Source organism: Balaenoptera acutorostrata, chromosome 3 (genome assembly GCF_949987535.1).
Source record: "Balaenoptera acutorostrata chromosome 3, mBalAcu1.1, whole genome shotgun sequence".
Lineage (NCBI taxonomy): Eukaryota > Metazoa > Chordata > Mammalia > Artiodactyla > Balaenopteridae > Balaenoptera > Balaenoptera acutorostrata.
The window spans coordinates 70,184,860-70,205,869 of record NC_080066.1 but is presented as its reverse complement, the minus strand read 5'-3'; the positions used below and the strand labels follow the sequence as shown (position 1 = coordinate 70,205,869).

General features: G+C 40.6%; 2 protein-coding genes across 12 annotated transcripts in view; one reads left to right on the top strand and one right to left on the bottom strand.

Annotated features, from left to right (window-relative positions):
- AAGAB (alpha and gamma adaptin binding protein) overlaps positions 1-960 on the bottom strand; it is a 96,672-nt gene extending 95,712 nt beyond the window's left edge. For all 11 annotated transcript variants that reach the window (XR_009007593.1, XR_009007594.1, XR_003623409.2 and 8 more), the window contains exon 1: positions 807-960. Coding sequence is in view for 1 of the 11 variants with exons in the window: in XM_007166069.3 (XP_007166131.1) it covers positions 807-879 (73 nt within the window). In the remaining 10 variants the exon portion in view is untranslated. The remainder of the gene's footprint in view (positions 1-806) is intronic.
- A 10-nt stretch (positions 961-970) lies between these two features.
- IQCH (IQ motif containing H) overlaps positions 971-21,010 on the top strand; it is a 210,553-nt gene continuing 190,513 nt past the window's right edge. Inside the window, exons 1-3 of the mRNA XM_028166528.2 lie at positions 971-1,199; positions 8,549-8,671; positions 9,875-9,966. Of these exons, the coding sequence (XP_028022329.1) occupies positions 1,149-1,199; positions 8,549-8,671; positions 9,875-9,966 (266 nt within the window). The 5' untranslated portion in view covers positions 971-1,148. The remainder of the gene's footprint in view (positions 1,200-8,548; positions 8,672-9,874; positions 9,967-21,010) is intronic.

Genomic DNA, 21,010 nt, shown 5'->3' with positions numbered 1-21,010 from the left:
GAAAATTATCACCACTTTACAAAGAAAACTGAAGGGCATAGGTTACAGCTGAGAGTCACTATTCTTACTCGAAGCCACGCATTTAAAACAGGAGTCTTGAGTTATAATCAACTTCGCGGAGTTAGTTAGTGGAAGAGTTGAGCCTATGCCCCCAGTCCTATGGTTTCTCTACTACACTGGTCTCCCCTCCTCGCCTACGGTTCTTTCAAGAGTGACTTAGTTTGACAACCACTATGAAGGTCCAGAGGCAAAAGGACTAGGCCCAGTAATAACCAAAAACTAATGTTGGCGGAGGGCCTAGCCTCAGAAGGAAGGCAAGGCAGTGAATAACTGCAGAGTGCAGGGAGCAAGTCGAACAAGTCTTAAAATACACATCAAGGGGTAGCCAGAGGAAACACTCTCTACCTCAGGAGCAGGGATGGCAACATAAATCACGATTCCTGCACCTGACACTCGCGTTCCTCGGTACCACTCCCAGAGCGCCTTTCCGGTTCACCTCAAAGGTTGACCGCAACAACCCCTGGGCTGGGGTCCTACTTTACAGAAAAAGCTGGAAGAAACAACATGGTAGGCCGGGCAGGCAGAGAAACAACGAGTGCAGGAGCTAACGGTGGACACCTGGCGTACTGGGCACCTCGACCACGTCTGAAGGGCACCAGAGGAGTCTCGGGCCACCACCGAGGGGAGCAAGAGTCCAGGGCCCGCGGCGGCGACAGAGGCCCTGAGGGAGGCCGCGGTGCTGGGACTGTCGCCAGCCGAGGCTCGGCGCGGGGCTTGGAGGTCGGCCCAGGCGCCTCACTACTCACGTTGGACTAGCCGGTCTGCGGAAAAGGTGGATGAGCAGCTGGTGACTAGCGCGCAGGGGACGCCCGCAGCCATCTCTGCGCCAGCGAACAGGTTCTGTCGAGGAGCCCCTTCCGCCTTGGGCGATACCACGGCCGCCGGCGCGCGGGGGAGACGCGCAAAGGAAGGCGCATTCTCAGAAGGCACGGCCGGCCCTGCCTCCTCCCCCAGCCCCTCTTCCGCTCCCGGCGTGGACCAGGCCGGGCTGCGCGTGGCGTTGCCATGGGGACGAGCTCCCTCCGCAGTAGGTTCCGGCGCCTGGAGACCTCGCCTCCCCCGGGAGGTAGCCCCGCCCGGCTGTAGGCATGGCCCAGGAGACGGAAAACCACGACCCCATCGGATCCATATTAATCCAGGTGGGAAATGGGCCTCACCGTCCCTTCCCAGCTAAGACCCTTCGAGCGAGGCCCAGCAGCGCCCAACCACTCACGCCCGCCCATCCACTCACGCCCACCCTCTTGGAGCGCCGCTCCCACACTGCCTCCAACACACGAGCGGCAGCACCGCTTAGAGAACTCCCAGATGTGCCAACCCAGACCTCTCCCGCCAAGCTCACACACCTCCGGAGCCTGAGCCTGGAGGTTGCGCTTCCGAAGCACAACCATTTTGCCTCTGGTAAAACTCCAGGACCATACACACCACCGGGATCTTTACTTTGGAAAAATGCATCTTACAGTGAGGCACCATTTTTAAGTGTTATGTTCTGAAAATTTTGATCCCATGATGTAGGGAAGTGGAGGAGATACGAATCAGACACATTGGAGAGGTGATAAATCTGGGGAGAAGTTGAAATATGTGAACTGCTTTTCTTAAGTTTTTTTGTATCTAGAAGTCCCTTGCAAATAAATGAGTTCTGGGGATGTAATGTACACCATGGGAATTATAGTTAATAATGCTCTACTGTGTTTTTTAAAGTTGCTAAGAGTAAATCTTAAAAGTTCTCATCACAAGAAAAATAATTGTAACTATTGACATGTGTGATGATGGATGTTAACTAGACTTACTGTGGTGATCATTTAGCAATATGTACAAATATCGAATCATTATGTTGTATACGTGAAACTAATGTTATATGTCAATTATATCTCAATAAAAAATAATAAATAAAATAGAAATACCTTGCTTGGGAACATACAGATAGGGAAACATATTAAAGATAAAAGATTGCTAATCAAGTTGAAGTTTTTGAATGTGGAAATGTGACAAATTAAAAAACACAGGGAAGTAGCTTTTTCTAATCTGAGGGGGGAAATATCAAGAAAGTATTAACTTCTCCCACGTAACTCAGTTTGTGACAGTTACGCTCAGATTCTTCCAGAATGTTAAAAGTACTTTGTTTTTCCACATTTACATATGATAGTTTTAAAACATTTCCACATATATCATCACTTTTAACTGTTATATTTACCTCTACTTGACTAAGGCTTGAAGTAATTTGCCTAAGGTCACTCTATCAGGACTCTACTCAGATCTAAAGGGTCTAATTTTTCTTCCTGCCATGATTTGGTCTCTTACCTCCCATCTGGGAGACTTCTTTCAATTCACCTTTTCCAAAATACAAACCCCTAAACTCACCAATTTCATAGACTTCCCCAATATGAATCATACCCAAATCTTCCTACCTCACCTTTTATTATCCTTGCTTTCACCACCACCCTAGAATGAGTTTAGCCAAACTGCCAAGTCTGAGGGAACAGTCTCCACAGGACTGTCCTCACTTAGACACAAGGCACAAGTTCATGGGTCCCTAGAACCATCCTCACTTCAGACCAGCTATTTACACATCTGGAAGCCCTAGCCACCTCACAGTGGCTAATATGCTAGAGCAACTCACAAAACTCAGGAAAGCACTATGCTTACAATTACAGTGTTTTTATAGCAAAAGGATACAAATTAAGATCAGCCATGGGAAGAGATGCTTAGGGCAGAGTCCAGGAGGGGTCCAAATGGAGCTTCCAACCATTTTCTCCCCATGGAGTCATGGAGGGCATGACCTCCTTCCAGCCATGATATGTGACAATATATACACATTATTGCCAACTAGGGAAGTTTTCCCAAGACTTTAGTGTCCAGAGTTTTTATTGGAGCTCAATCAAACTGCCCATTTGGCTGACTTTTAGTCTTCAGCCCTTCCCAGAGAGTAGACTAATGATTTCAGTCTAATTCCTTTAGAGATTGGAACTGATACAGCATAGCTCAAAGCCCCCATCATAAAGACGTTCCTGTCAAGCAGGACACTCCAGGGGCCTAGAGATCACCTCCCAGTATCCAAGGACAAAGGCCAGACCTCTCTTTGGGAAGAGCTAAGAGAGTCATATCCATGTTGATCAGCCCCCCCGCTTGCTTAAAAGGGTTACTTCGTATACACTAAGTGGAGGGCTATGCAGAGAAAGAGAGGCTACAGTTAAACTGATTACTGAGGCTGATCTCTAGATACAATGTAAAATTCTTCCTGGTACAACGTAGAATATGTATAATGAGGAAATGTGGAAGACCTTCCCTACTTTTTCACTGCATTCTGAGTATTTGTGAGCATACAGCAGCACCCTCAGACATGCCAACATGGGTTCCATTTCTACCTGGGGCTGTGATTTATTTCCTTCCAACAGGCTACCAAAGAGCAGTACATCTAGTGAAAAGGATACTTGGTTGGGAGTCAGAATACTGAGGTCTGACCCTGGCAATGACATTGCCAGGTGGGTAACTTTGGGCTAGTCACTTCATCTCTCTGGGCCTCAGTTCTCTTTTCTGTAGGACACATAGCTTAGATTAGAACTACCGCTGATTATAAACTGACCCAATTTCCCCAAAACTACATAATTGGTCTTTACTGTAAAGTGGACTTCCTTACTGTTAGCAGAGGTACTTCATTCAAATCTCCATTTGCTTCACCCTAATACAGTATATTAGGTCTAAGTCTCAGTGAGATCATTAAGCAACTCTTTAAACCAATGATTCTCAAAGTGTAGTCCTAGGACCAGCATCATTAGAACCAGCTGGGAGCTTGTAAGAACTGCAAATTCTCAGACCCCACTCCAGGCCTAATAAATCAGAATTTCTGAGGGCGGGGCCCAGCAATCTGTTTTTACAAGCCTTTCAGATAACTCTGATGCACCCTCAAGTATGAGAGCTACTACTTTAGATGGTACTGTAAAATATAAACTGTTGCATGATTTTGAAGAAAAATCACAATAGCATAGTAGTTATCAAGTATCATGCATGGTTCTAAGTGCTATATATATTTAACTCATTTAACCCTTACAAGTCTATCCGATAAGTACTATTATTCTTTCATGTTATGGAAAGGAAACTGATCAAAGATGAGCATTGTGGGTACTCATATACATAGAAAATTCAAGCAATCTTCTTTCATTTTCTATGTAAGAAGTTCTGATTGTGAATATTCTGTCCCAATCAGATCATATATCAAAGTCCATGTTTTCATTTTTGGTTCAGGAACTATGAGTACCATGCCCACATAGAGCTCTACTAGGCAGCATTTTGTTAGCTACTTAATTTCTTTCACCTTCAAGTGTATAATTCAGACCTTTTATAATTTTTTCTGGCTCTTTCCTCAACTGATTAGAATACTGAGGTTTTACTATAGTAATAATAATCATTATAATTAAAATAGTAGCCAGTATTTATTGAGAGCCAGACCCTGTGCTGAGGGCTTAGATAATCTCCGACCAACTACTGGAGTAGGCAGGTTTTATTTTTAGCTGCAGTTTACAGAAGAAGAAACTAAGATACAAAAAGGTAAAGTAACTCACCCAAAGTAATAAATCTGGTGTGTGCTGGTCCTAAAACAGGTGATGGCACATTTGTGAAACAATCTTTAAGAAGTGTGGTGGTGATTCTGGGAGGTTTCCTAGATGGTTTCTTTTATAATTAAGTATTAGAAGCTTTGTGTTTATACTTTATTAATAATAATGTGGTGTCTTTATATGTTTATAAATACTTGTTTGACCCAACTATTAAACATATGTTTGGGGGCTTCCCTGGTGGCGCAGTGGTTGAGAATCTGCCTGCCAATGCAGGGGACATGGGTTCGAGCCCTGGTCTGGGAAGATCCCACATGCCGCGGAGCAGCTAGGCCCGTGAGCCACAATTACTGAGCCTGCGCGTCTGGAGCCTGTGCTCCGCAACAAGAGAGGCCGCGATAATGAGAGGCCCGCGCACCGCGATGAAGAGTGGCCCCCACTTGCCGCAACTAGAGAAAGCCCTCGCACAGAAACGAAGACCCAACACAGCCATAAATAAATAAATAAATAAATAAATAAACCCAAAAAAAGTTAAAAAAAAAAACTCAATGATATTAGTATCATTATAAAAAAACAAACAAACAAACAAACAAAAACATATGTTTGTGCAACCAGGATTACCAAGTCTTGCAATCAAGTTAGCTTTTTAATTAGTTTTGGAAATCATATTTCAAAAACCCAACAGTTGTATGTTAACACCAACCTTGGAAATATTTGAGCTGATTGACAGCTTTATATTATCACTGTCTCTCTTATCAACCCCTCTGTCTGGTTTGCCAGGAGTGTACAACATAAAAATGAATGGGGAAGCAATGAGAATGACTCAGCCAAACGCTTATCTTTAGCAGAGATGAATAAGATGGAGTCATGAGGCTGCTTTTGACAAAACGGAGTCTGGTTGCATGGCTCTTTTAAATTCTAGAGCAACTTTTGTCTGCATTGAATCTTTCAAGGGCTTCTTATTAAGTAGCCCTGTCCCCAGACTGTCAAAATAATAATCTTCCTCCAAGTGGGAAATGTATGGAAAGCAATGCATTTGATGATCACAGAGATGATGGGTGACACGTAAAATTTCAGTATGGTAGATTGGATCTATTTGAAGAACGGAGATTTAGAACTTAATCTCTTTTTCTACCCAGGTCTGGTGAAACATTTCCTACAGTACTTGTCTCTATTGCAATTATACAAACAGATGTGCGGTTACTAAGAGGGGAGAAGAAATATCTGGCAAGGAAAGTAAAAAGCTCTTGAGAAAGATTAAGAGAACAATTCAAATCAATGAACATTTACTAAGTGCCAGTTATATGCAAGGCGTTTCACTAGGTTTTACCATTCAGGAGAAGAGAATTAACATTGGTTCAGTGCCCTCCTATGTGGCTGGCCTTACACAAAGCACTTTATATACTTTAACTCATTTTATTCTTGCCACTATTCTAAAAGGTAGCTAGCTCTCCCCATTTTACAGGTAAGAACACTAAGGCTCTAAAAAGCTAAGTAAATTTGCCCATCTCAGTTTACTAAAGGAGGAAATAGAATTCTAGTTCATATCTGTCTGGTTCCAAAGCCTATATTCATTCATTTTCACACCCATTGTCTCATTTTCATTCTACAAGTAGAGTAATTCTTTTTTTTTTTTTCTTGGTAAGAACACTAGAGAAAATGTGGATGGTGTGCATGGACATTGTGTGAACAGTAATAGAACAAGGAATTATGTTCATTTGCCTTTTACCAAGTTATTACTATGTACCAGACCTATTACACATTATCTCACAACTCTACGAAGACATATAATTGTCCACACAAAGCAATGAAGAAATCAGACCTTCGGTTCCCTGATAAATAATCCAGTGTGATTTTTGCTCCCTCCAGCAGTTGACAGGCATAATTACAGAATGATACATGAAGCTACAAGTACTACAAATACTAGAGATACAAGAAGGAAATTCAGTGCATTCGAAAGTTGAACCAAAAAAAAAAAAATGTGGGCCTGGAAGTGGGCTTGCCCTTGAACTGCTTTTTTGTACTTCCAAATGTCTTTAGACAATAGATAATAAATCAGCTTGCAGCACTAATTTGGACAAAACAGTTGAAAGAAGTACATCTTCATCCTTAGTGTGTACCAGCAAACAGTAGGTGTGTTCAAATTTCAATCTGTGAGCCCTGAAGGCTCTACATGATAATTTGTGCAGAGTACAAATGACCAGATGTGTCTGCCAGACTGTGATGCCCATCAGTGAAAAGATGCAAATCTTTTGATCTCTTGAATACTTGACTCCTTGGGAATACTTGAGAGTAATCGATAACATAGGCTGGATCAACGTGTAGGTCCAGTAATACTAACAGAGAAAAGGTAACTGTTTCAAAATGCCTTTAGCAAACCCAATCTGCAGATTATTATTGGTGTGACTATCGCTGAAACAGGTGTTGGGTTCATAAATTTGCATAACAAAATGTTTCTCTTGTGGCAGCAGCCCATACGATAATTGGTGCCATCTGTATTTATCTGTGGAAGTTTGGTTTCTAATATGAATGCAGAGAATCTTGTGCTAATTTCATAATACCTATTTTATTCTGAGGGTGCTTGACTTTGGAGAGATGTTCATCATTTCTAAGGAAAATACAAATTGAAGGAAAATGTTAAAGTAATGACATTATGTTGCTTTTTCTTCAAGGATTGTTTTCATTTCTGACTACATAAAACAAAATTAAGGCCACATCTACAGAACTGCTTCTTCAGAGCAGTAAGTGGGGAAGATCCAGCTAGAATGGAAAACCAGCAGGCCCTGTCCACATATTTATAATTCTCTTTTGAAGGGCACTGCTTTCACTAGAACCTCTCTTTGCCGGAAGTGTTCTGTCTTCTTACCTCTCAACCAATTAGTAGAAATCAGAGTTTGGCACAAACTTCTTTTCTTTTTCTTTTTTTAATTAATTAATTAATTTATTTATTTATTTTTGGCTGTGTTGGGTCTTCGTTTCTGTGCGAGGGCTTTCTCTAGTTGTGGCAAGTGGGGGCCACTCTTCATCGCGGTGCGCGGGCCTCTCACTATCGCAGCCTCCCTTGTTGCGGAGCACAGGCTCCAGACGCGCAGGCTCAGTAGTTGTGGCTCACGGGCCTAGTTGCTCCGCGGCATGTGGGATCTTCCCAGACCAGGGCTCGAACCCGTGTCCCCCGCATTAGCAGGCAGACTCTCAACCACTGCGCCACCAGGGAAGCCCACAAACTTCTTATTGTATCTCACACAACTGCTTTACCACCTGAGAAAGCAGAAGCCATTTGAGTTGGAGTCTTATCTTGGATCTGTTTCTAATGGGGGAAGGACAAATAGAAAATTGTATGAAAGCTTAGTTTTCCAAAATCTGAAAGACAGTAACTGGAGACGTCTAATAAAGCACGTCTCAGAACCATAAGGACAGTCATTTTCAATGATCACCATCTTTAAAATCAACTTTATTGTCTCTAGCAATTCAAGCAAATTGCAAACCTTTAAGATAAATAACTGTTTTAGGTGGACTATGTATGTATTCTTTTTTCTTTTTAATTAATTTGTTTTATTTTTGGCTGCGTTGGGTCTTCGTTGCTGCACGCAGGCTTTCTCTAGTTGAGGTGAGTGAGGGCTGCTCTTCATTGCAGTGCACGGGCTGCTCATTGCTGTGCCTTCTCTTGTTGCAGAGCATGGGCTCTAGGCACGTGGGGTTCAGTAGTTGTGACACGCGGGCTCAGTAGTTGTGGCTCGTGGGCTTTAGAGCGCAGGCTCAGTAGTTGTGGTGCATGGGCTTAGTTGCTCCGCAGCATGTGGGATCTTCCCAGACCAGGGCTCAAACCCGTGTCCCCTGCATTGGCAGGCGGGTTCTTAACCATTGCGCCACCAGGGAAGCCCTGTATTCTTTTTTTTTTTTTTTTCTGTATTCTTTTATATTTTATATTCTTCTACCTCCAGGTCCATGAAGAACTTTATCAATTAAAGGAGAAATTAACAAAATTCCCACTTGAGGAAAAAGGCGAAACTCTTGACATTCAGAATCTTGAAACAGCAATCAAAAGGACTGAAATGGGGTTAAAAGTAAGTAGAGTTTTAGATATTAAATAAAATTCCAGAAGGAGACAAGGATTCCTCAAGAAGAAAAGAACTGTGCTTCTCACAGGCCCCATGTAATTCTGTAACAGAGGTGGGCCTTAGTTGGTCATCACCTTTCCCATGATGTTCCTTTTTTTAAAAGGATGATTATTAACTGATCAATTTACGTGCCACAAGAATGTGAGGCATTGATAATATATGATTATGCAGTGATAACCCCTAAAATGTGGTTTGATAAAAATCATTTAGAGTTTTAAAAATAACTACTCAGTCCAACAATATGCCTGACAAAAAAAAGGATTCATACCAATACATTGCAGAGAGTTTCTATCAGATTCACCAGGATTCTAAAAAAATAAAGTTTACTTTTCCCTAATAGCTTAAGTATTTTGAGATCAGTCATTTTTGTAATATTGTAACCTAGTACATAACAATGGAAATAGAAAAGAAATACACCAATTTTGGAACAGAGAAATAAAGTAGATAGGGACTTCATCATTATTAGACGAATATAAGGGCATGGGAGAATCCAATCTTCAGACCAGGATAACATTCATATATAAAACAAGGATCTATTAGCACATGGGTCCAAATAAAGGCCATCTCCATCTTCCAGACCTCTGATGATCAGTGTCTCTGCTCTTGCTTCTGACTTTCACTCTACCATGTTATTAGCATCCCAGCTCAGCTCCTGAGGCTGAGAGATGTGGTATATTTTGTTGCCTCATCAGACTAGCATGCCATTGTCTTATATTACGTGATGGTGAGAGGGCTGGACCCAGCTGGAGTCTTTGGGTTGGCCATTTAAAATAATCTGTTACCTAGAGGCCAAACTCTTTCCTCGGATGCTTGCCTGAAGTCCCCATAAGGGAAAGACATTACTCAATGTCAGGGTTGCCTGGCACGTTTCCCCAGCTAGGTAGCAAACTGACTATTGTGCAGGTTCATTTGTGACGAATGCTACAGGTCACTTAAGCTTTGAGTCTCAGTTGTTTATGCTGCTTTTTGGGATAAAGTAATTTGGTCTTGAGATGCCTAACGATACCTTAGCCTTGAAATAAACACATAGCATGTTGTGTCTTTTGGCTTAATTACACCATTCCAAGAGTTAACCTAATGAAATGGAGTAAATTAGCTGAGGATCTCCAGTCCACTCTAATGGCCTAAACTTTAACTTTTCCGTAACAGATTCATATCGAGAAGTATTTAAATGCTGTACACCAACGTGTTTTAACAACTCCTATTGATGATAACTTATATTCTTCTCGCGCTTCCAAATGGTAAGTAAAATAGCCATTTTAGGGTCCAAGATAAGTACGATTAAAAAAAAAAAACTTTTCTCACACAGGTGAGATGACTGTAAAGACAAAACTCCTTGGCTTTGTTCATATCCATTCTACTAATTTCAGTAGAAGTTTCACATAAGAAGTTAATGGCAAAATAGAACTACCATATGACCCAGCAATCCCACTACTGGGCATTTACCCAGAGAAAACCATAATTCAAAAAAACACATGCACCCCAATGTTCATAGCAGCACTATTTACAATAGCCAGGTAATGGAAGCAACCTAAACATCCATCGACAGACGAATGGATAAAGAAGATGTGGTACATATATACAATGGAATATTACTCAGTCATAAAAAGGAATGAAATTGGGTCATTTGTAGAGACGTGGATGTACCTAGAGAGTGTCATACAGAGTGAAGTAAGTCAGAAAGAGAAAAACAAATATCGTATAACAATGCATATACATGGAATCTAGAAAAACGGTATAGAAGATCTCAGCTGCAAAGCAGAAATAGAGACACAGACGTAGAGAACAAATATATGGATACCAAGGGGGAAAGGGGTGGGGTGGGAGGAATTGGGAGACTGGGATTGACAAATATACATTATTGATACTATGTATAAAATGGACAACGGATGGTAACATGTTGTATACCACAAGGAACTCACCTAGTGCACTGTGGTAACCTAAATGGGAAGGAAGTCCAAAAGGGAGGGGATATCTGTATGTGTATGGCTGATTCATTTTGTTGTGCAGTGGAGGCTGAGGCTAACACAACATTGTAAAGCAACCATACTCCAATAAAAATTCATTAAAAAAAAAGAAGTTAATGGCAGAATTTGGACTTCAATAAAATTTATTCTCCGTTACTTGTACTGCATTCTAATGCTTGACACCATGACAATTGTTTCAGGGTCCTAGTTTTGGTGTTATATATATATTTTTATTTTTAGTAAAGCATATCCAAAATTCAACTCCTAAAGGAAATACTTTAAAGCAAATCAATTTTTACGCTATTCAGATTATGTGGGACTTTCTTTACAATTTTTAGCCTGTCATATGTGCTTTACTGTAAAGATGATTTTGGTATCCAGGGTAAACAAAACTTAAATAATAAAACTTGCTAGAAATATTCATTATATAATACATCCTAAGAGATGGTTTATTAAAATTAGAATTGAGTTAAAGAGAAATGACCTTTCCACACACTACTATATGTAAAATAGATAACTAATAAGGACCTACTGTATAGCACAGGGAGATCTACTCAATACTCTGTAATGACCTTTATGGGAAAAGAATCTAAGGAAGAGTGGATGTATGTATAACTGATTCACTGTGCTGTACAGCAGAAACTAACACAACATTGTAAATCAACTGTACTCCAATTTAAAAAAAATAAAAATAAAAAAGAGAAATGACCTTTCCTTACTTTGGACCTTCTTACATCCAGGCTTCCTGAATTTGAGTGTATATAGATTAAGGTTTTGTACTCAGCTTAAAACCCCTGTGGCCCTATTTGCATCATACATGTATACCAAGCATAAGTGAATCATATCAGAGAGTGAGGTCAAGTTTCAGAGAGCACACATGGAAACATGGAAACCTAGAGACACAGCCACATCCCAAGCCTCAGGAGTGGGGAGCAGAGGCTTGGGTGTACACTCTGCCTGTCTCCCTTTCTCCCACATGAAGGTAGTACCACAGGCATCCATCATCCCTTGGCAGAGGCAAACCTTCCCTAGTCTGTCTAGTTTTTAGTCATTTACATCTTAGATTTTTAAATTTGGGAATAACAATATGACCTGCAAATAGGTTAATACACATCATCTTTTGAAAGAAACAATCTGTAGGGAAAATCATAAAAGGGATTCTTGGAGAAGAAAATATTGGAGGTTACTCTACCAACTTATATTGACTCAGTTCTAAATCAAGAGAGCCACACAGGGCAAAGTGGGAGTCCTATTCAGATGACAGCCAGGAGATCTGTAGTAGGTGGGGAGTGTGTAGCCAAAGGACGGAAGGTACAAACAGCAATAAGAAAGCTCCAGAATGGAAGGGGTGGGGAAAGTAAACAGGAGAAGAGATGTCTGCCACCAACTCTAATCAAAGTTCTCCTGTCCTGTCTCCAGTTTTCTATTTGTCCTCTCATCTTGACAAAGAACAGAGAGTCTGGGCTGTAGATTTGCAAGCTATGATAACTGAAAAGAGAAAACTAGGTAGCAGAGAAACAAACAGAAAGATTCTGGCAGAGACCTTTGCTTGTACAGCTCTTCTCCCTGGCCAAGGTGTACCCTTGCCCCTTTTAGGGTCTGGAAGAGTAAAGGAAGATGTTAGCGGGGGCATTCAGCTGGCTCCCAGAAGTGGTCCTTGGATCCTTTCTTTCCTGTTCAATACAATAATACAATCACCGGCCCTCTTATCAGGGAGATGGGAGCCTGGCAAGTTTGTAGGAGCCCTACGAGCCTGGGGGAGCATCTCAGTCATATCTGTGGATTTGGGATGCTAAAGTGGCACACGATTTGGAAATGAAATGAGGGGAGCCAAGGTTAAAACTGGAGAAGAGTCCAAACTGGGTTTTCAAAGTAAGCGGACCCAAGGCAGGCCCTAGGAGTGGAAGTGTGAGTCACAGGGCATGGCTCAGGGCAGAAGAGGAGCAGCGGCAGATGGAAATGGAAAACATGAGACCCAGGAGCTCAGGGCTGGTTGTCTGTGACTGTCATATTCCCAGGTAGATACTCACATCTGGCTCTGCACTTGGGGTGGTTGGGGGGGGGGTGTTGTCCAGAGACTGTCATGAATAGACTTGGCTTCAGAGTGTGCCGTGGACTCCCGGGAGATTATATGCAAAGCAGGTTGCAGAACCCAGAATTTCTTCAGGTTCATGTGCCTGGGAGGAGCAGGACTGGCCAATTCATTGCATTTTTCTTCTGAGGTTCCATGACAAAGTCCTTAGGATACCCAAGTAAACAAGGAGTTTTTTCATGACTGATGGAATGACTCACTGAGAATCAGGTTGCTCACAACTGATCAGGAGGCCAAAGGGGGAGACTTAGTTTCATAAAAGTTTCGAGCTGGGGCAGAAACTGGACCTGGCCTTGGATCCCCCAAGGCTATCAGTCAAAGAATTTGGGTGTGCACCCATAAAGTGTGCTTGCTTATTTATTTATAAATTATATACTTATTGTCATAGAGAGAGAATTATCAACTAACACCAACATAGAAATGTTTCAATAATGAGATAAAGATGAACTAAACAGTTAAAAAATTTCTTTTACTTTATTAACAGCACAAAACTTCTTTCTCTTGTAAAACAGGTTATTAATTATAATGTTTTCTTTCTTAATCTTGTTAATCATGACAGCTTTATACTGCTTGTGGCTAATATCCCCAAAATACTCTACACTTAGCTGAGATTCAGCATTGATGCTGGTTGGATGTAAGCCCATATTTTAGTTAGTCTTCTGGATAATTTTTAAGTTTAGGAGGCTTGGGGAGGCTGACTCTTCATAAGTTTGATTGGTTGATCATCATTTTTACATTTTAATATGGCTGAAGAAAAGCTAGAAGTAAAAGTGTAAGTTCTGCCATTTTCTTGTTTTTCACCAATGCTTGTTATCATTTTTTGTTTTGTTTTGTTTTGTTTTTTTCATTTTTTTTTTTAATTTTATCTATTTATCTATTTATGGCTGTGCTGGGTCTTCACTTCTGCGCGAGGGCCCTCTCTAATTGCGGCAAGTGGGGGCCACTCTTCATCGCGGTGCGCGGGCCTCTCACTATCGCGGCCTCTCTTGTTGCGGAGCACAGGCTCCAGACGCGCAGGCTCAGTAATTGTGGCTCACGGGCCCATTTGCTCCGCGGCATGTGGGATCCTCCCAGACCAGGGCTCGAACCCGTGTCCCCCGCACCGGCAGGCAGACTCTCAACCACTGCGCCACCAGGGAAGCCCCTTGTTTTGTTTTTGTTTTTGTTTTTTGCTGCATGGCTTATGGGGTCTTAGTTCCCCAACCAGGGATTGAACCCACACCCTCTGGCAGTGAAAGCTCGGAGTCCTAACCACTGGTTCGCCAGGGAATTCCCAATGCATGTCATCATTATCTTAAATACAGTGTGGCTTTTCGCAGGATTTTTTTTTTAGGACACCTGTCCATTTTTCCAGGCTTAGTTTAGTTAAAACTAAATAATATAATCCACAAACCCACTTCATGAATAAACTGCAGTTCACTCTAATGCTCTGGAAAAACACATACAATGCTGGCCCGCCTGTTCGTTCTTTTGTGGTTTGGAGCTTCCACTCTCAGGAGGTATCCAGAAGTGCAGGTGACATGACCACGTGAGGGATCCAGTGACAAACTGAGTATTAAATAGTAGTACAATGTAATTTCTTATTTTTATTTTTTATTTTATGCATTTCTTATTATAGATAAATAGAAGTTCTTACACTCTCTTCACACGACGAATGGCCTTGTCTTATGTATCACCTGAGACGTGGGTACCCTATTTGAGAGACCACAGGTCTAGAGTGATGGTTCTTAAACTTTGGTTTGCAGTCCTCTTTCACTGGCTCCCAGATGGGGTCCTGGAATCTGCATTGTAACAAATACTCTGGGTAATCCTCATGCAGATCATTTGTGCTTGGGATCCCTGGGACAAGCATGACTCCCGGGAATCAGTATTCTTTTGGCCAAATAGAGGGCCTGCCTCTGTGTGATCAAGAGCTTAGTCCTGGAAATTCTGTTACCCCATTGCTATGAAGGGCTAGAGTAAGCCTCTTGCACTAGGACTGAGCCAAGAGTGGGACCTGGCAATCAGGCTGGTAGGCTGGCCAATGTCTGCTTACACTGTGAGTCTGGTGGAGTGTCAGGGGCCAAACAACCATGGCAGCAACTCCTTCTGAGAGGAGTGGCATATAATAAGGACTACAAATTCCTGTTGCTCCTTTGACAGTAGAGCACAGTTCCTATGAGTAACTGAGATTCAATGTTTTTCAGATATATGGGGCTTCATTCTATTATGGAAGCCCAGGAAATTGGGAGAGTTCATTCAAAATGAGTACTATCCCTGAATCCACCTTTAAAAATTATTTAGAAAAGATAAACAATAATGATCATCATCATCATTATCATCAATAATTTTAACACTTGACAGTTTACAAAGGACTTTTTTTTAAACCTATGAGGTAGATATTTACCCTTTCCTTTTAAAGCGGTGCAAACTGAGGCTCACACCAGTGTTCCAGGTCACACAGGTCATCAATAGTGAGGCCCACATACTACCCAAAGCAATCTACAGATTTAATGTGATTCCTACCAAATTACCCACGATATTTTTCACAGAAATAGAACAAATAATCCTAAGATTCATATGGAACCATAAAAGACCCAGAGTCGCCAAAGCAATCCTGAAGAAAAAGAACAAAGCAGGAGGCATAACCCTCCCAAACTTCAGACAATACTGCAAAGCTATAGTAATCAAAATCAGCATGGTATTGGCACAAAAACAGACATATGGATCAATGGAACAGAATAGAGAGTCCAGAAATAAACCCACACACCTACAGTCAATTAATCTTCGAAAAAGGAGGCAAGACAGTCTCTTGGGAAAAAGTCTCTTCAGCAAGTGGTGCTGGGAAAGCTGGACAGCTGCATGTAAATCAATGAAGTTAGAGCTCACCCTCACACCATACACAAAATTCATCTTAAAATGGCTTAAAGACTTAAACATAAGACATGACACCATAAAACTCCTAGAAGAGAACATGGGCAAAACATTCTCTGACATAAATCATACCGATGTTCTCTTAGGTCAGTCTCCCAAGGCAATAGAAATAAAAACAAAAAATAAATAAATGGGACCTAATCAAACTTACAAGCTTTTGCACAGCAAAGAAAACCATACACAAAGTGAAAAGACAACCTACAGAATAGGAGAAAATATTTGCAAATGATGTGACCAACAGGGGCTTAATTTCCAAAATATACAAATAGCTCATACAACTAAACAACAAAAAAACAAACAACCCTATCCAAAAATGGGCAGAAGACCTAAATAGACATTTCTCCAAAGAAGACATAAAGATGGCCAATAGGCACATGAAAAGATGCTCGACATCACTAATTATTAGAGAAATGCAAATCAAAACTACAATGAGGTACCACCTCACACCAGTCAGAATGGCCATCATTGAAAAGTCTACAAATAACAAATGCTGGAGAGGATGTGGAGAAAAGGGAACCCTCCTACACTGTTGGTGCAGCCACTGTGTAAAACAGTATGGAGGTTCCTCAGAAAACTAAAAATAGAATTACCACATGATGCAGCAATCTCACTTCTGGGTGTATATCTGGACAAAACTATAATTCAAAAAGATACATGCACGCTTATGTTCATAGCAGCACTATTCACAATAGCCAAGACACGGAAACAACCTAAATGTCCATTGACAGATGAATGGATAAAGAAGATGTGGTACATATATACAATGGAATACTACTGAGCCATAAAAAAGAACAAAATAATGCCATTTGCAGCAAAATGGATGGACCTAGAGATTATCATACTAAGTAAGCCAGAAAGAGAAAGACAAACACCATATATCATCACTCATATGTGGAATCTAAAATATGACACAAATGAACATATCTATGAAACAGAAACAGAACCATGGACATAGAAAAAAGACTGGTGTTTGCCAAGGGGAAGGGGGCTGGGGGAGGGATGGAGTGGGAGGTTGGGGTTAGCAGGTGTAACCTTTTATATATGGAATGGATAAACAACAAGGTTCTACTGTATAGCACAGAGAACTATATTCAATACCCTATGATAAACCATAATGGAAAAGGATATTTTAAAAAAAGAATGTATATATATGTATAACCGAATCACTTTGCTATATAGCAGTAATTAACACAACATTGTAAATCAACTATACTTCAATAAAAAAATTAAAAAACAAAACAAAACAGCGAGGCCCAGATTGAAGTCCAGTCAAGTGTCTGCAAGTATCCTCTCCTACACCATAGCTACCTGAAAACCAGGAGGCCTAATTTTCACAGGGGATGGCTTTCCTTTTTCCCAGGGATTGCTCAAGAAAAAATCTGGTAGTTTTGTCTGAGACAAAACTCAATAGATACACAAAGTGATGATAATGGATGCAGCACATGCAAGATTTTCCTAGCAGTCATTCAGAAAACAATGATAAGGACATTATCAAAAGTGGTATATTTTCTCCAAAGAGCTCAAAGTGCTTTTGTATTGTTTTCAAAGTAGGTTTCATTATTATCCCTACTTTGGCAATGAGTCTTCTTCTATGTCAAAGTGTGGTTCTTCCTCTTATCATTGCTGGCTTGCACAGATTTTATTGCTTGAGATATCTGCTCACACTGTTCTTAATGGCCACGCTTTGCTTATTGACACTAGGAGGGTGACTACCATCTGTACCAACACCATCAGAACTGCATAGAAATCTTCATTTTATATTCTGTGATGCTAGTGTTTGAGGGGGAAAAAAAAACAAGAATAAAGCAGATAATCGTGAGAAACAGTGAGAAGGAAAGAAGAAGTTTCTGTTAAATGATGAGTATAGATTAGAAGGTACATTTTCACTCAGTTATTGAAGCCCCCTTGGAGCCAATCTCTTCTGGGTTGTTACAAAGCAGTACACAAATCCCACTTATACAGAATATGACTACATCCTAGTTACAGAGAGAGACAAAGCACAGGTTGTTAACACTTGGTCATCTAGGTGAAGGGTATTTGGATGCTCACTATTCTTTCAATTTTTCTATGGGTTTGAAATTTTTTGAAACAAAAAATAAAAATTTTAAAAGCATCATAAAATTTAAAAATAACAATAAATTGGAAAGCATTTCCAACACACGTGATACAAAAATTGCTAATATTCTTAAATACAAAGCGCTCTTGCTGATAATAATAATAATAAAAACCCTTGACATAGACAAAAGGACATCAATAGAATACTCACAGAGCTAGAAATGCAAATAACCAGTAAATAGGTGAAAAATATTTAATCTCACTGGTAAACAAGAATTAAATTATATATTACTGTTTTTCTTAACAAATTAGCAAAACATGTCATTTAAAACACCCTAATACTCAGTGCTGATGAGGGGGCTGAAAGATGGGCGTACTTTTATACTACTGGTGGGAGGTATAAGTTGTCACAAAGTTCTAAAAGGAGGTTTTTCAACGTATGTGAGAAGATTTTTTGAATTGTTATTTTTTAGTTTAGTAGTTTGTATCTTAGGAATTTATCCTAGGATATAAGGAGAGATACACATGGACCTCTGTATAAGTTTGTTCATTTCAGTGTTATATTTAGTAGCAATAAACTTGGAAATACCTTAAATGTTAACAGTAACAATGATTAAATCTGCAACACATTTGTGTATTATATAGCTATTAAAACCGATATTGTCCAAGACATTTTCATGACATGGAAAAATTCTCACAGCATATGTTGAGGGGAAAAAAGGGGGATCCAAAATTGTATCTCAATTCAAATTCACTTTTTTAAAAAAATTAATTAATTAATTTATTTTTGGCTGCGTTGGGTCTTCGTTGCTGCACACGGGCTTTTCTCTAGTTGCAGTGAACAGGGGCTACTCTTCGTTGTGGTGCACGGGCTTCACATTGCAGTGGCTTCTCTTGTTGCGGAGCATGGGCTCTAGGCACTTGGGCTTCAGTAGTTGTGGCATGTGGGCTCAGTAGTTGTGGCTCTCGGGCTCTAGAGCGCAGGCTCAGTAGTTGTGGCGCACACAGGGCAGGTTGATTTGTTAGTTGTTCCACGGCATGTGGGATCTTCCTGGACCAGGGCTCGAACCAGTGTCCCCTGCACTGGCAGGCAGATTCTTAACCACTACGCCACCAGGGAAGTCCCCAAATTCATTTCTAAATACATAATCTACAGAGGTAAAAGGATTTGTAAGAAATACACTAAGAGAGTTTCACTTCTAGGAAGATGGTATAGACATACTTTCCCCTATTCCTTCTGATAAATACAATTAAAACCCCTGGATGTTATATATAAAACAAACTTAAGAAGACTCTGAAAGGTGGAGAGAAGGGGAGGACATGATTGTGAGGTCCCTGGATTTTCCGCTTGCCTCATCTATCCCATATCTGACCTATTTTATTTTCATTTCCTCTGAAGAAGTTCTCTTAACATTTCTTGCAAGACAAGTCGCTGGTGACCAATTCTCTTAGTTTTTGTTTGAGAACATCTTTATTTCTTCTTCACTTTCGAAGATAATTTCGCTGGATACAGAATTACAGGTTGGCGGGATTTTTCTTTCCACACCTCAAATATTTTACCTTACTCTCTTCTTGCTTGCGTGGTTTATGAAGAGAAGTTTGATATAATTCTTAATCTTGTTCTTCTACAGGTAAGTTTTCCCCCCAGTCTTCAAGATTTTCTCTTTGTCCTTGGTTTTCAATAGTTTGAATATGATTTGTCTAGGTGTGGTTTTTTTGGTATTTATCCTCCCTGGTACTCTCTGAGCTTCCTGGGTGTATGGTTTAGCATCTGTCATTAATTTTGGAAAATTCTTAGCCATTATTACTCAAATATTTCTTCTGCTCCTTTCTTTCTTCTTTTTCTGATATTCTCAACATGTGTATGTTACACCATTTATAGTTGTCCCACAGTTCCTGAACATTCTGTTCTGCTTTAATTTTTTTTCTCCTTGCATTACATTTTTGGAGTTTATATTGACATTTCTTTAAGCTCACTGATTCTTTCCTTGGCCATGCCCAGTCTGTTAATAAGACCATCAAAGGCATCCTTCATTTCTGACAATATTTTTTATTTCTAACATTTCCTTTTGATTCTTTTTGGAGCTTCAACCTCTCTGCTTACATTACCCATCTGTTCTTGTATATTGTCCACTTTTTCCCATTAGTGTCTTTAGCATATTAATCATAGTTATTTTTAATTCCTGGTCTGATAATTCCAAAATCTCTGTCATATCTAAATCTGATTCTAATGCTTGCTTTGTCTCCTCAGACTGTTTTTTCTTTTCCTTGCCTTTTAGCATGGCTTGTCATTTTTTGTTGGAAGCTTGACATGATGTATTAGGTAATAGGAACTGAGGTAAGTAGGCATTTAGTGTGAAGTAAGTAGGCCTTTATCTGGCCAGGAGTTATGTCGTATTTACTGTCTACTGTAACTGTAGATGTCTGAGGCTTCAATTTCCCCAGCTATCTTTGTTTTTGTCCCCCCTATTGTTTTTGGGTTTCCCTAGAAACTCCTTCCTAAATAGAATCTGAGACTTGCAGTTCTTTCACCTGTAATCCTCTATATGCAGAGGCTCTGTGGAGGTAGTATGTGCTGGGGAGAAACATGCAATAATCCTGTGATTAGGTCTCATTCTTTTGGAGGGTCTGTGCCCCTGTTACTATCACAAGTTTTTCTCAGCATTTTCCCCCCCTTAGGTGAGACAGGAAGACTAGAGGGAGCTGGAGTTAGCTAATTGCCCTTCTTCAGGTCAGATAAGGCTTCAATAAAATAGTTTTCCCTGAGACCTAGCTTTCATTATAGAGAACAGAACAAAGAACAGAAGTTGGAGTATTCTCTTCCTTTTTCCCTGCTGGAAGCAGGAGGGGATTTTTCTCTGATCTTCACAGAGAATACAAGGTGGGGCTCCTAGGGGTAAAACTCATGGAAGTATGGGTCATCCGCCATCCTAAGACTTGGCCCCTCAGAGTTTTTAACTCTCAAGGGAATCCACACTGAGCCTCCAGAAATTTGTGGACTAGAATTTAAGTGCTCTTCCCAGTACTGGCTCCAGCAGCAGGTTTCTGCTCTTGGGCTTTATCCACCTCTTTCTCCAGTTTTGAAGGCAGCAGTTTTCCCTGTGATCTCAATTCTTTGATGTATCTAAGAAGAGTTGTTTTTCTGATTCTTCAGCTTTCTTGCTGAGGATTGGAGCGATAACTTCCAAGCTCTTTACATGTTGGAATGAAACCAGAGTCCATAAATTGCTTTTTAATTGTAATTTTACAAAAGTGGGC